This window comes from Aethalodelphis obliquidens, unplaced genomic scaffold (assembly GCF_003676395.1).
Source record: "Aethalodelphis obliquidens isolate GAN/ISIS:26980383/991018 unplaced genomic scaffold, ASM367639v1 scaffold61, whole genome shotgun sequence".
Taxonomy (NCBI): domain Eukaryota; kingdom Metazoa; phylum Chordata; class Mammalia; order Artiodactyla; family Delphinidae; genus Aethalodelphis; species Aethalodelphis obliquidens.
The window spans coordinates 2,185,670-2,199,413 of NW_020838005.1; the positions used below are offsets into that span (position 1 = coordinate 2,185,670).

The following is a 13,744-nucleotide window of genomic DNA, read 5'->3' on the forward strand; positions in this document are numbered from 1 at the left end:
TATTACTCAGCCATAAAAAGAAACGAAATTGAGCTATTTGTAATGAGGTGGATAGACCTAGAGTCTGTCATACAGAGTGAAGTAAGTCAGAAAGAAAAAGACAAATACCGTATGCTAACACATATATATGGAATTTAAGAAAAAAAAAATGTCATGAAGAACCTAGGCGTAAGGCAGGGATAAAGACGCAGAGCTCCTAGAGAACGACTTGAGGTTACAGGGAGGGGGAAGGGTGAGCTGTGACAGGTCAAGAGAGAGTCGTGGACATATACACACTAACAAATGTAGTAAGGTAGATAGCTAGTGGGAAGCAGCCGCATGGCACAGGGATATTGGCTCGGTGCTTTGTGACAGCCTGGAGGGGTGGGATAGGGAGGGTGGGAGGGAGGGAGATGCAAGAGGGAAGACATATGGGAACATATGTTTATGTATGACTGATTCACTTTGTTATAAAGCAGAAACTAACACACCATCGTTAAGCAATTATACCCCAATAAAGATGTTAAAAATAAATAAAGTTTCAAAAAAAAAAGAAATAAATGAAACAGAAACAAGGAAAACAATAGCAAAGATCAATAAAACTAAAACCTGGTTCTTTGAGAAGATAAACAAAATTGATAAACCATTAGCCAGACTCATCAAGAAAAAGAGGGAGAGGACTCAAATCAATACAATTAGAAATGAAAAAGGAGAAGTTACAACAGACACCACAGATATACAAGGCATCCTAAGAGACAACCACAAGCAAATCTATGCCAATAAAATGGACAATCTGGAAGAAATGGACAAATTCTTAGAAAGGTATAACCTCCCAAGACTGAAACAGGAAGAAATAGAAAATATGAACAGACCAATCACAAGTAATGAAATTGAAACTGTGATTAAAAATCGTCCAACAAACAAAAGTCCAGGACCAGAATGCTTCACAGGTGAATTCTGTCAAACATTTAGAGAAGAGCTAACACCCATGCTTGTCAAACTCTTCGAAAGAATTGCAGAGGAAGGAAAATTCCCAAACTCATTCTACAAGGCCACCATCACCCTGATACCAAAACCAGACAAAGATACTAAAAAAAAAGAAAATTACAGACCAATATCACTGATGAATATAGATCCAAAAATCCTCAACAAAATACTAGCAAACAGAATCCAACAACACATCCAACATTAAAAGGATCATACACCATGATGAAGTGGGATTTATCCCAGGGATGCAAGGATTCTTCAATATACGCAAATCAATCAATGTGATACACCATATTACCAAACTGAAGAATAAAATTCATATGATCATGTCAATAGATGCAGTAAAACCTTTTGACAAAATTCAACACCCATTTATGATAAAAACTCTCCAGAGAGTGGGCATAGAGGGAAACTACCTCAACATAATAAAGGCCATATATGACAAACCCACAGCAAACATCATTCTCAATGGTGAAAAACTGAAAGTGTTTCCTCTAAGATCAGGAACAAGACAAGGACGTCCACTCTCACCACTCTTATTCAACATAGTTTTGGAAGTCCTAGCCATGGCAATCAGAGAAGAAAAATAAATAAAAGGAATACAAATTGGAAAAGAAGGACTGTCACTGTTGGCAGATGACATGATACTATACATAAAGAATCCTAAATATGCCACCAGAAAACTACTAGAGCTAATAAATGAATTTGGTAAATTTGCAGGATACAAAACTAATGCACAGAAATCTCTTGCATTCCTATACACTCATGATGAAAAATCTGAAAGATAAATTAAGGAAACACTCCCATTTACCATTGCAACAAAAAGAGTAAAATACCTAGGAATAAACCTACTTAGGGAGACAAAAGACCTGTATGCAGAAAACTATAAGACACTGATGAAAGAAATTAAAGATATACAAAGAAATGGAGAGATATACCATGTTCTTGGATTGGAAGAATCAATACTGTCAAAATGACTATACTACCCAAAGGAACCTACAGATTGAATGCAATCCCTATCAAATTACGAATGGCATTTTTTACAGAACTAAAACAAAAAATCTTAAAATTTGTGTGGAGACACCAATGACCCCGAATAGCCAAAGCAGTCTTAAGGGAAAAAAATGGAGGTGGAGGAATCAGACTACCTGACTTCAGACTATATTACAAAGCTACAGTAATGAAGACAATATGGTACTGGCACAAAAACAGAAACATAGATCAATGGAACAAGATAGAAAGCCCAGAGATAAACCCACACACCTATGGTCAACTAATCTATGACAGAGGAAGCAAGGATATACAATGGCAAAAAGACAGTCTCTTCAATAAGTGGTGCTGTGAAAACTGGACAGCTACATGTAAAAGAATGAAATTAGAACACTCCCTAACACCATACAGAAAAATAAACTCAAAATGGATTAGAAAGTTAAATGTAAGACTGGACAGTATAAAACTCTTAGAGGAAAACAGGAATAACACTCTTTGACATAAATCACAGCAAGATCGTTTTCGATCCACATCCTAGAGTAATGGTAATAAAAACAAAAAGAAACAAATGGGACCTAATGAAACTTAAAACCTTTTGCACAGCAAAGGAAACGATAAAGTAGATGAAAAGACAACCCTCACAATGGGAGAAAATATTTGCAAACGGATCAAAGGACAAAGGATTCATCTCCAAAATATATAAGCAGCTCATGCAGCTCAATATTAAAGAAACAAACAACCCAATCCAAAAATGGGCAGAAGACCTAAATAGACATTTCTCCAAAGAAGACGTACAGATGTCCAAGAAGCACATGAAAAGCTCCTCAACATCACTAATTATTAGAGAAATACAAATCAAAACTTCAATGAGGTATCACCTCACACCAGTTAGAGTGGGCATCATCAGAAGGTCTACAAACAACAAATTCTGGAGATGGAGTGGAGAAAAGGGAACCCTCTTGCACTGTTGGTGGGAATTTAAATTGATACAGCCACTATGGAGAATAGTATGGAAGTTCCTTAAAAAACTAAAAATAGAATTACCATATGACCCAGCAATTCCACTACTGGGTGTATACCCAGAGAAAACCATAATTCAAAAAGACACATGCACCCCAGTGTTCATTGCAGCACTATTTACAATAGCCAGGTCATGGAAGCAACCTAAATGCCCATCGACAGACGAATGGATAAAGAAGATTTGGTACATATATACAATGGAATATTACTCAGCCATAAAAAGGAATGAAACTGGGTCATTTGTAGAGATGTAGATGGATCTAGAGACTGTCATACAGAGTGAAGTCAGAAAGAGAAAAACAAATATCATAGATTAACGCATATATGTGGAACCTAGAAAAATGGTACAGATGAACCAGTTTGCAGGATAGAAATTGAGACACAGATGTAGAGAACAAATGTATGGACACCAAGGGGGGAAAGTGGTGGGGTGGTGGTGGTGGTGGTATGATGAATTGGGAGATTGGGATTGACATGTATACACTGATGTGTATAAAATGGATGAGTAATAAGAACCTGCTCTATAAAAAAATACATTAAATTAAATCCAAAAGTAAAAACTTAAATTACATGCTTGCACTTAATTCACCTCACAAATATGCTGAGGAAAAGAAGCCAGACACACAAAAAGTATTTACTAAATGATTCCATTTATTAAATTTCAAAGATACATAGAACTCACCTATGGTGTTGTAAGAAGTCAGGATATTGGTTACCCTTGATTAGAAGGAGGACATGAGGGCTTCTGGGGTAATAGTCTGTTTCTTGATCTAGTGCTGACTTTATAAATGTGCTCACTTTGTGAACATTTATTGACTTATACATTTATAATTTGTGTGTTTTTCTGTATTAATATTATGTTTCAATAAAGTCTGTGTTAAAAAGATTTAAAAAAAGCAACATCCATTTATGATAAAAACTCTCCAAAAAGTGGGCAGAGGGAACCCAGTTCAACATAATAAAGCCCATATGTGACAAACCCACAGCTAACATCATACTCAATGGTGAAAAGCTGAAAGCACTTCCTTTAAGATCAGGAACAGGACAACGATATCCATTCTCACCACTTTTATTCAAAATAGTTTTGACATCCTAGCCACAGGAATCAGAGAAGAAAAAGAAAAAAAAAAAAAGAAATCCAAATTGAAAAAGAAGAAGTAAAACTATCACTGCTTGTAGATGATATGATACTATACATAGAAAATCCTAAAGAAGCTACCAGAAAACTGCTAGAGCTCTTCAATGAATTTGGTTAAGTTGCAGGATAGAAAATTAATACACAGGAACCTGTTGCATTTCTACACACTAACAATGAAAGATCAGAAAGAAAAATTAAGGGAACAATCCCATTTACCACTGCATCAAAAAGAATAAAATACCTAGAAATAAATTTACCTAAGGCGGTAAAAGACCTGCACTCCCAAAACTATAAGATGCTAATGAAAGAAATCGAAGATGATACAAATGGAAAGATATACTGTGTTCTTGAATTGGAAGAATCAATACTGTCAAGATGACCAGACTACCCAAGGCAATCTACAGATTCAATGCAATCCCTATCAAATTACCAGTAATGCCATTTTTCATAGAACTAGAACAAAAAAAATTTTTAATTTGTATGGAAACACAAAAGACCCCGAATAGCCAAAGCAATCTTGAGAAAGAAAACTGGAGATGGAGGAATCAGGCTCCCTGACTTCAGACTATAATACAAAGCTATAGTAACCAAAACAGGATGGTACTGGCACAAAAACAGAACTATAGATCAGTGGAACAGTATAGAAAGCCCAGAAATAAACCTACACACCTATGGTCAATTAATCTATGAGAAAGGTGCAAGAATATACAGTGGAGAAGACAGCCTCTTTACCATGTGGTGCTGGGAAATTGGGAAAGCTAGATGTAACAGAATGATACTAGAACATTCTCTAACACCATACACAAAAATAAACTCAAGACTTCCCTGGGTACCCAGTGGTTAAGACTCCATGCTTCCATTGCAGGGGGCATGGGTTTGATCCCTGGTCTGGGAACTAAGATCCCTCAGGCCACGTGGTGTGGCCAAAAATAGAAACAACAAAAACAAAAACAAACAAACAAAAAACTCAAAATGGATTAAAGACCTAAATGTAGTACCGGATACTATAAAACCTAGCGGAAAACATAGGCAGAACACTCTGTGACATAAATTGCAGCAGTATCTTTTTAGATTTGTCTCCTAGAATAATGAAAATAAAAACAAAAATAAACAAATGGGAACTAATTAAACTTAAAAGCTTTTGCACAGCAAAGGAAGCCATAAACAAAGCAAAAAGACAATCTACAGAATGGGAGAAAATTTGCAAATGATGCAACTGACAAGGGATTATCTCCAAAATATACAAACAGCTCTTGTGGCTCAATATCAAAAAAACAAACAATGCAATCAAAAAATGGGCAAAAGATCTAAACAGACATTTCTCCAAAGAAGACATACAGATGGCCAAAAAGCACATGAAAAGATGCTCAACACTGCTAATTATTAGAGAAATGCAAATCAAAACTACAGTGAGGTATCACCTCACACTGGTCAGAATGGCTGTTATCGAAAAGTCTACAAATAATGTTGGAGAGGGGTTAGGAAAAGGAACCCTCCTACACTGTTGGTGGGAATGGAAATTGGTACAGCAACTATGGAGAACAGTATGGAGGCTCCTTAAAAAACTAAAAAGAGAGCTACCATATCATCCAGCAATCCCACTCCTGGGCACGTATCCGGAGAAAACCATAATTTGAAAAGACACATGCACCCCAATGTTAACTGCAGCACTATTTACAACAGCCAAGACATGGAAGCAAACTAAATGTCCATGGACAGATTAATGGATAAAGAAGATGTGGTGTATATATATGTGTGTATATATATATATATATATACACACACACACACACACACACACACACACCATGGAATATTATTCAGTCACAAAAAAAGAATGAAATAATTCCATTTGCAGCAATATAGGTGGACCTAGAGATTATCATACTAAGTGAAGTAAGCCAGACAGAGAAAGATAAATATATGATATTGCTTATATGTGGAATGTAAAAAAACAGAAAGATACAAATGAACTTATTTCCAAAACAGGAGGAGACTCACAGACATAGGAAAAAAATTTGTGGTTACCAAATGGGGGAAAAGGGGATGGGAAGAGGGATAAATTAGGAGGTTGGGATTAACATATACATATTACTATATGTAAAATAGATAACCAACGAGGACCTACTGTATAGCACAGGGAATTATACTCAGTATTTTGTAATAACCTATAAGGGAAGAGAATCTGAAAAAGACTGTATATATATGTATATATGTATACACACACACAAACACACACACACATATATGTAACTGAATCACTGTGCTGTACACCTGAAACTAACATGACATTGTAAATCAACTACACATCAATAAAAAAATCATACATATATATAATATATACACATGTATATTATATATACATATTGGCCTTCACATCAATTATACAATGTGGGTAGAACAAGCATTCAAAAATAAGAAAATTATGGTTCAGGCTCACAGTAATGCTATAATTAAATAGAACTCAAAACCATTTGTATTCAATGATCCAATCTGTCTTATCTTTTTTTTTTTTCATTCCTTAACAGAAACCAACAAAGCTGCCTCTCAGCATTTCACTATTTAAAAATTAGGTCCTTCAGATTTTTCCTTTGTACTGTTAGTGTTTTGCTTATTTTGCCATTTATTTGATCCTTCATCATAAGATGGAACAAGGAAATGTGTTGGCATATTCTGTTATTAGATCCAAGTTTCATGGAAAAATACACTGCAGCTAAGGAACAAAACCAACATTATAAAATTCAATAAACATTTATTCAGTGACTACTAAAGGCAAGGTACTATATTAGGTGTTATTAACTCAAAAGGCACACAGACATGGTCCTTGATATTAAGGAACTGAAAGTTCTTAGAAATTAGATTTCACGGCTGGTTTTACATATATCTTCTAACCTCAAATTAGCACAGGTAACTGCTACACAAATACATGCATATACATATGTACACACACACATATATACACATACATATATGTAAACACATATGAATAGAGGTAGAGAGCCACTGAGATGCTAACTTATACAGATTGCTATATACCATGTTTATTTAAAAATAACTGCCACATATCCCCTGGAGCAATAACATTTCCTATTCCAGAAATGAACCTGAATAGAAAAATGCAAAGATACTTTCCAGCTTTACCCTATTCATTCATTGAAAATAGAAGTCCTGATAAATAGAGTGTTGAGGAGATCAGGATCTAATTTCAAGATTTCATTTCTTATTAGTTGCTATACTTTTCAGACCTATGTTTAATAAAGGATACCAAAGTTGCAAAACCAACCCATTTCACTTTCAGAACCTTCAGTTTTATCATCAACTTAGTAAATTACCTGTTTGCAAGTAAAAGCTCCAATAAGGGACAGATATAATTTCTGCTCTGAGTGTTCAATAGACTAAAAATTTAATTTTCTTTTGTAACCAAAAATGATTCTTACGTCAAGCACTGATCCAGAGAGGTCAGCTCGTTCAAGATTTGCACAGCAGAGATTAGCGTGGGCAAGATTGCAGCGGCTTAAGTTGGCCATTTTGAAGTTAATGTATCGAAGGTCCAAACGAGAAAGATCAGCACCACTGAAGTTTAAACCCTAAAATTAAAAAACACAAACTGTCACCATATTTAAACCATCTGTTGTATATTCAGTTACAATAGCTAACCACCATGTGTTTTAGAAGTAATTGGCAGTTCCGTCATTTGGAGTTCGTTACATGATCAAATGGAACTGAGATACATAAAATTAGTCTCCTTAACGGGTTCTTAAAGGAACTCAACTTACATATAACACTAGAATGCATCCTGGCAATGCCTCATTTATGTGCAGAAGTTTCTAAAGAGAGATCTCTGCTGGCCACATACCCGTTGATAAGTATTATTTTTTTATTAAACCTGATTGTACTTAAATTATTTTATTAATTCAATAATTCAAGATCGTTTTATTTTTTTAAAGTGAGTATTGTGGTTTTTAAAATCATTAGTGCTATAATACATAAAAGTAAAAGTATCTTCCACTGATTAACCATACATAACAACTGTACAATTGACTTTTTATTTTTATTGCTGCAATTCCTATGCATTACTCAAAAACTGCTGCATGAGGCATAATTAGACAATAAAAAAGATTATTACATCTCTTTTTCTGTCTAACCATTTTGGGACTAAATCAATGCTATGACCCATAAGTAAAATATATCTTTCATGAAAAAAGAAAACAAGGCAACAGAAAAATTCCCAGAAGAATTTAAAACTTTACTCACAGATTTGCCTACATGAATAACTCATATAAAAGTCTGCTTTAATTACCTGGCAACGCAATTCTGATTTGGTTGGAGTGGCTAGCAGAAATCGCACAAATTCCTTTCGAGATATTGGTGAATGATCTTCTGGTGGTTGAGAATTCTTGAAAAGCATATTGACAGATCAGTGGAGCATTTTGGGAGATAGCTACAATACATGTAATACTTGGCTAATGTAAAAAGAGTCTTACCTTTATTGCCACTTCTAGGTGTTCAATCAATGAGTCAATACCAAAAAATCTTGCTTCTTCTAACACACCTATCATAATAAAAACAATTTGACTTTTATAGAATGCTATTCATTTTAATATTTATAGAATCATTTATAAAAAAAATCTATAAAGTTAAATTCTCACAACAGAAGTGAAATACAAGTAGGCTATCCATCAATATAGAAAAAAAATAACTAATGTTTAGAACATATATATGTATATATAGAATATTTAAAAATATTTGTAAACGAAGTTTTTCTAAATAGTTTACATACAGCAAAAGAAAGAAGACTCATGAATTAGAATGAAAGCTTTCCATATTACAAAATTATTTCTGAAAATTAAATAGGCCACAGACAGAAAAATCCTAACATCATACATTCCTAAAATAACTGACATAGTGATTTGTAAACCCAATAATAAATGATTAGTTCACCTAATCTTAACATTTCATTGACTTTTAAAAAAATATTTATTTTTGGCTGCATTGGGTTTTTGTTGCGTGCAGGCTTCCTCTAGTTGCGGCAAGCAGGGACTACTCTTCGTTGCGATGTGCTGGCTTCTCGTTGCAGTGGTGTCTCTTGTTGTGCAGCATGGGCTCTAAGCATGCTCAGCAGTTGTGGCACATGGGCTCAGTAGTTGTGGCTCATGGGCTCTACAGTACAGGCTCAGTAGTTGCAGCGTACAGACTTAGTTGCTCCGTGGCATGTGGGATCTTCCTGGACCAGGGCTCAAACCCGTGTCCCCTGCATTGGCAGGCAGATTCTTAACCACTGCTCCACCAGGGAAAGCCTTCATTGACTTATTATTTTTTAATATACTTAACACAGTCAGAGTACCATGTTTTTTTTTTTTTTTAAGATAAATTTATTTAATTAATATATTTATTTTTGGCTGTGATGGATCTTTGTTGCTGCGTGCGGGCTTTCTCTAGTTGCTAAGAGCGGGGGTTACTCTTTGTTGTGGTGCATGGGCTTCTCATTGTGGTGGCTTCTCTTGTTGTGGAGCACAGGCTCTAGGCACGCGGGCTTCAGTAGTTGTGGTTTGCAGGCTGTAGAGTGCAGGCTCATAGTTGTGGTGCATGGGCTTCGATGCTCCGCGGCATGTGGGATCTTCCTGGACCAGGGCTCGAACCTGTGTCCCCTGAATTGGCAGGCGGATTCTTAACCACTGCGCCAGCAGGGAAGCCCCTTGAGTTTGTGAATGAAGCAGATCTGAATCGGTTTGTCAGAGATCTTTTAGTTACTGAATCAGAATATTACAGAAGTGTATAAATGTAAGAGAGCTTCGAAACCAAAGTCAGCAGTATAATTCAGAAACCTTTCTTATAGGAAAATCATTAAATAAAGGATTTCCAGGGCGCTCACACAAGATGGCAGAATAGAAGGATGTGGAGCTCACCTCCTCCCACAAATACATCAAATATACATCTACATCTGGAACAGTTCTCACAGAATACCCTCTGAATGCTGGCAGAATATCTCAAACACCCAAAATCGCATGAAAGATCTCCTCATAACCAGGTAGTACAAGAATTTAAAAAAAAAGGCATTGGGACGGAACTTGCATATCTGGGAGGGAATTGTGAAAGAGAAAAGTTGCCCGCAACCTGGAAAGCCTCTTCACAGGTGGGGAGATCAGCCAGGACAGAAATGGAGCTTTAGAGGCTCAAAGCAAAGCGCAGCAGACAGTTTATGGCAGGCAGATCAGAGAGAGACCTGCACAGATGGTCCGGGTCACTGCCCTGTGCTCCCCAGCCTGAGATGTGCAACCGCTGGTGTGGGCGGGAGCTCAGTTCTGAAACTTGGGTTTCAGAGGACAGACCAGGGAGAGGACCAGGGTTGGCTGCTCAGAGAAAGCCTGAAGGGGCTGGAGCATGGTATGGGCTGCAACCAGGGGTGTATGTAGAAGAAGCCCAGGCCCACCATAGAAGCAAAGCCCTTTTGTTAAGGAGCATGGAAGGGAGGGACAGGCCTGTAGCAGCCTCTTTCTCCACACACTTTCAGCTGACTCAGCGCTACCTGTAGGAGCTCTGGGAGCATGCCAGCGGGCTGCCCACATGCAGAAGCGGGGCTGAAATCTGAGCCCTCTGCCCACTGCTGCGCAGATCTACCCCACAGCCACTGGCTTTGTATACTCAGCGCCTGCAGGACATCCAAGTGGACAATGGGTGCTCCCGTGGCTGGGACCAGTCTGGCCTCAGCAGCTATGTGGTTTGTGGGGGCATGCACGCAGAGGCTGGGCTGGAGTCTGCGCTGCTTCAATAGCTCCAACAGCAGCTTCAGGTGTGTGACTACTGTGGTCCTGCTACCTCACTTCAGTGGATCATTGCCAGCAGACCTATGCTGGTAACTTTGTGAACACAGCGTCTGAGGGACACCAGAGCTTACTGCCTGCATTCTCACGGTTGAGGTGAGACGGAGCACAGTGCCAACAACAGTGTACTTTGTGAGCCCACACAATGGGTGACGGATGACAGCACAGAATGCACTCCCTGGTGGAGAGCTCTGGAGGAGGAATACTCAGGGGCTCCTCTCCCTGGGCATACTCCAATCCCAACTACCTCACACCACAGCTCAGAAATGGATCTGGGGCTTCTACTGCAATAACTAGGGAGCAGACCCTGCCACTGAGAGGGCTGTGACAACCACAGAGCAAAGAGGAGGCCCCACTCAACATCCAGTGTAGCCTTTGGTCACCACAACGTCAGTCACACCCCCTATCAAGGGGATAATGGCCAGCACACACTGAGGAAAGAGGTGGCAGGTATACATCTGGAAAACAGACCTTGCACCAAAAATTTTAAACCCACATAAGCTACACGGGGACACTTCCACATACTAATAGCCCTCCAAGACCACAGTAGATAATTGTTTGTCATAAACTCATAGAGTAAGAGAAATATAAGTAAAATGAAGAAGCAGAGGATCCACACCCAGAAAAGATCAAGAGAATTCCCCAGAAAGAACAAACAATGAAACAGATCTGCTCAGTCTTGTAGACAGTGAGTTCAAAAAAAAGATAATGAAAATATTGAAGGAACTAAGAAAGGTTATCAATACAAATGTAGATTACTGTAAAAGGAACTAGAAAGTGTAAAGAGGAGCCAAGGAAAATGAGAAAACTCATTCGCCGAGATGAAAGCTGAACTAAAGGCAATGAGTAACAGGTTGAATAATGCAGAAGAATAAATAAGTGATCTGGAAGACAGAACAATGGAAGTCCCCCAGTCAGAACAGCAGACAGAAAGCCAAATGGAAAAATAATTGAAAGCAATTTAAAAGACCTATGGGATAATGTAAAGTGTACCAATCTACACATAACAGGCATCCCAGAAGGAGAAGAAAGAGAAAAGGGGATTGAAAATGTATGTGAAGAAATTATGGTTGAAAACATCCCAAACTTAAAGAAGGAAACAGATACACAAGTACAGGAAGTACAGAGGGTCCCAAACAAGATGAACCCAAACAGATCTCTACCAAGATATACTATAATTAAAATGGTAAAAGTTAAAGAGAGGATTCTAAAGGCAGCAAGAGAAAAAACAAAGGGATAATTACAAGGGAACCCCCATAAGGCTATCAGCTGATTTCTTTACAGAAATGTTGCAGGCCACAAAGGAGCTGCAAGATATATTCAAAGTACTTAAAGGGAAAAATCTGCAACCTAGGATACTCTACCCAGCTAGATCAACACTTAGAATAGAAGGAGAGAGAAAGAATTTCTCAGACAAGCAAAAACTAAAGGAATAGAGCAATACTAAATCTATCCCTAAAAGAAATATTGAAAGGTCTTTTCTAAGTAGAAAAGAAGAATCTAGAGGAAAAGGAAAATCACAATTGGAAAGTAAATCACATAAATAAGCCAGTATGCAAATTTTTTAAAAATAATAATCATAAAATAATTTTTTTGTGAAAGTGATGATAACCACAATGAACAGCAAAAGGATACACATGAAGATGTAAAAGAGGACATCAAAATCATAAAAAGTGGGGGAAGAGAGTAAGAAAATGTAGGTTATCTTTTAGAATGTGTTTGAGGTTATACCACTATAGATTCTAAAGCAAGTACATATAGGAAGGGGTTAACATACTCGAAAAACAGGGGGACCACAAATCAAAGGTATACAATAGATGCACAAAAACAAAAGGGAGAGAACACAAGCATAATACAAAAGGAAATCATCAAACGCTGAAAGGAAAAACAAGAAGAAAAAAGAACAAAGAAGAAATACAAAAATCAACTGGAAAACAAGCTCTACAATAGCAATACTTATCTATCAAAAGTTACCTTAAACGTCAATGGACTAAATGCTCCAATCAAAAGACACAGAGTGGCAGAGTGGATTAAAAAAACAAGAGCCTACAGAAGATGGTGGTGGGGGAGGACGCGGAGTTCATGTCTTCCCCACAACTAAGGCGCCTGCCAGATGCTGGTGGGGGACCTCAATGCCCAAGGAGATAGAAGGAACCCCCGAGTGACCAGGTAGGAACATGGGGGGAGTAAGGGGGGAGGAGAAGTGAAGGCCAGACAGGACCGGCACCCCTGAGGGGTGACTTGGAAGGGCGGGGAGGGGTTCCCATGCCTGGAGGGACCCTCAGGGGCTCGGAGAATCAGGTGTTTCCCCTGCCCAATCGGCCAGGAAGCATGCAGGTCTCCCAGGCAGGGTCCTCAACCCTCCAAGGCACCCTCTGGGCCATGCTGTTTGTAGGGGCGTAGGAGGGAGGCAGGGGTGTTGGAAAAGGGGAGAGGTGGATGCGGGAGGGGCCCTCTGTGATAGGAGGACCAGGGGAGGCACGGAGGTTGTTTCACCCACTCACTTGTGCCCGGGAAGCCTACTGGGCTGTCGGGCCTGGTCCTCCATTTTCCTGGGCCCCCTTCTCTCCCAGGCCCCTTCTGGCCTCATGAGTCCTAGGAGCATGGGAGGGAGAAGGGGGAAAGAGGAGAGGTGGACAGTGGTGGGGGGAACCCTCAAGGACCAGAGGATCAGGGAGGTGTGGCGGGTGTTTCCCCAGACCACTCAGCCCGGGAGACCTGCTGGGGTCCTAGGCCAGGTCCCCCACCCTCTGAGGCCCCCTCTGTGCCACGCTGGTCCTGGGAGCGTAGGAGGGAGGCAGGAGGTGGG

The 13,744-nt window shown here is 38.8% G+C and overlaps 1 protein-coding gene across 2 annotated transcripts in view; it reads right to left on the reverse strand.

Annotated features, from left to right (window-relative positions):
* The window catches only part of KCTD9 (potassium channel tetramerization domain containing 9), a 49,192-nt gene that overhangs the window by 13,639 nt on the left and 21,809 nt on the right, over nucleotides 1-13,744 (reverse strand). For both annotated transcript variants that reach the window (XM_027087906.1, XM_027087907.1), the window contains 3 exons: nucleotides 8,599-8,666; nucleotides 8,415-8,510; nucleotides 7,552-7,701 (listed from right to left, as the gene is read on the reverse strand). In XM_027087906.1, coding sequence (XP_026943707.1) covers nucleotides 7,552-7,701; nucleotides 8,415-8,510; nucleotides 8,599-8,666 — 314 coding nt within the window. The remainder of the gene's footprint in view (nucleotides 1-7,551; nucleotides 7,702-8,414; nucleotides 8,511-8,598; nucleotides 8,667-13,744) is intronic.